The 2181-nt window shown below is 31.4% G+C and overlaps 1 protein-coding gene across 1 annotated transcript; it reads left to right on the forward strand.

Moving 5' to 3' along the window:
* Positions 1 to 1372: 1372 nt before the first annotated feature.
* LOC107978336 (protein mago nashi homolog) lies at positions 1373 to 1690 on the forward strand. The gene has a single exon (XM_035453123.1). It carries the CDS (start codon positions 1373 to 1375, stop codon positions 1688 to 1690), a length of 318 nt encoding a protein of 105 aa, XP_035309014.1.
* Positions 1691 to 2181: the final 491 nt, after the last annotated feature.

The raw sequence follows: 2181 nt of genomic DNA on the forward strand, positions 1-2181 counted from the left end.
AATCCTAATAAATCTCCCCCAGCTTTCTTCTTTACCTGATTGATCAGGAGGGTAGAGCCCTACATCACCTAAATCTTACTTTCCCTCCAAAGCATGCATTTATCTGTTTTTAAACAATAACAATAGCAACAATTTCTAAATATAGGTTCATCTGAATATGTTGTGTCCTGTTTACTCTGAAGTTTATCAATCATATGACACGTTCCCATCTATAGATTATTAGGTAAGCTAGCTTTTAGTAACTTTCTACTTTGACTTTCTATCTGGGATCAGGAGATGATTGTTTAACAGTGTTGGATTTCTGTAGATGCAGATAGTTACACTATCATACTCTGGCGTGGGTCCATTGTTGTCTGTTTATATGTAGTTCAACCTAAAACTCCTGAAGGTACAATAGAAAATAAACCAATTATGTTTTATTAAGGAAACAGTTTCATTGGATTCAGGTGAAAGATAATTTTTATTTGTGCATTTTTACTTTTTTTTAACCTAAAATACTATAAAAGTTCATTATTCTAATCCATCACCATCTTTTAAACTCAATGGACTCAAACTCTTGTCTTATTTTTCTAGAAATTATTTTAGGTTACTCAAATTTAAAGTTCTAATGTGGTAACAATTTCACAAAGTTTTATAGTGAAAGAACAATACATGACTCCCTGGAACAAACCGCTCAGCCAATTATTAATATTGCTTAAAGTGCTCAGCTTAGCATTGAAGAGAACATGTGTTAATACAAATGTCAGGAAATTCAGAAGTGTCTTATAATAATTGCAATTCTATTCTATTCTCAGTCATGTACTCTGGCAATTTACATATTATACAGTAAGAATATCTGTTATAGCATGAACTGCAAATTGAAAAATAAATAATAGAATGAAAACATAAAAGTACTAGCATTTGCTCCCATTGCAGTGTAAAAAGTTAAATAATAATCATGTTAGTGATAATTCCAATCATTAACTATATAAGAAATTACGAATTAAGTGCTGTATACATGTTTTGGACAAGCTTCTTTGAAAATGAAAGTAGGAGGGGATCATGTATATGAATCAAGCATTTCAGAAGAAGTCAAGGAAAGCTTAGATACTCCAACGAAAGCAATTATAAGAATGATGAGATGAAATTACAGTTCCATAGGATCTGACACATGTATGCACAGATATACATGTAGACAAAATCCTCATACACATAAAATAAAATGAATATTTTTAAAAATAAATAAAATATCAGCATAAAATAAATTAATAGGTTAGAAAAAATATAAATGTCAATAATGATATGGATTAACTGTAAGTGTATACCCATCAAATTTTCATGTAAAAAAACAAAAGAAAAATTTCCTGAACTAAAAAAAAAAAAGAATGATGTGATGATCAGAAAAGAGGCCTATGTTCACAAGAGTATAATGGAAGAACTGAAGAGAATTATTGACAACAGTGAAATAACAAAAGAGGGCGACGCTTTGTGGCCACCCCCTCACAGGGTTGGCAGACAGGAACTTGAAATTGTAACTGGGGATGAACATATTTCTTTTACCACATCAAAAATAGGTTCTCTTATTGATGTAAATCAATCAAAGGATCATGAAGGCCTCCATGCATTTTGCTATTTGGTGCAGGACTTGAAATGCTTAGTGTTCAGTCTCATTGGACTGCATTTCAAGATTAAGCCAATTTTAATGGGATAATTTTGAGGTTATTTATATATTTAATTAAAGGAAGTTTTTTATTGACAATTTTGAGATTTTTATGAATGTGAAACTTTTGTATATAAACTCAATATGTGAAAAAAAAAACAGGTTTAATGGTTTTCCTCTCTTGGGTCCATGTGGACTAGGCAGTCACTCTATGCAACTGATTCTGCAAATAAAAGCCGTTTTTTCTTCTTTTGAAATTTTGCTCTAATAAAATGTATCAAAGCCTGAAAAAAAAGAAATTACATTAGACAATTTAAAATTTTAAAGGAAGGTGGAAGTAACTGTATGCAGGACTGGAATTTTGGATCCAAGCAGAATGCTTCTTTAATGGCTTTGGTGATATGCTTTGGATTCTTTTTTGTTATATCTTTGTAAGAGCTCTCCAGTTCCTCAGCATATCAATTCCCACTTCACCATTTCTCTTTGTAATGCCTTCTACAAGTGTTCCTGGAACTTGCAAATTCTTGGAAAAGCCTCTGGAT

Source organism: Cricetulus griseus (assembly GCF_003668045.3).
Source record: "Cricetulus griseus strain 17A/GY chromosome 1 unlocalized genomic scaffold, alternate assembly CriGri-PICRH-1.0 chr1_1, whole genome shotgun sequence".
NCBI classification, from domain to species: Eukaryota; Metazoa; Chordata; class Mammalia; order Rodentia; family Cricetidae; genus Cricetulus; species Cricetulus griseus.

Bases quoted from the DNA above. Each gene is read 5' to 3' on its own strand.
- LOC107978336 (XM_035453123.1), top strand. From the start codon at position 1,373: ATGATCAGAAAAGAGGCCTATGTTCACAAGAGTATAATGGAAGAACTG.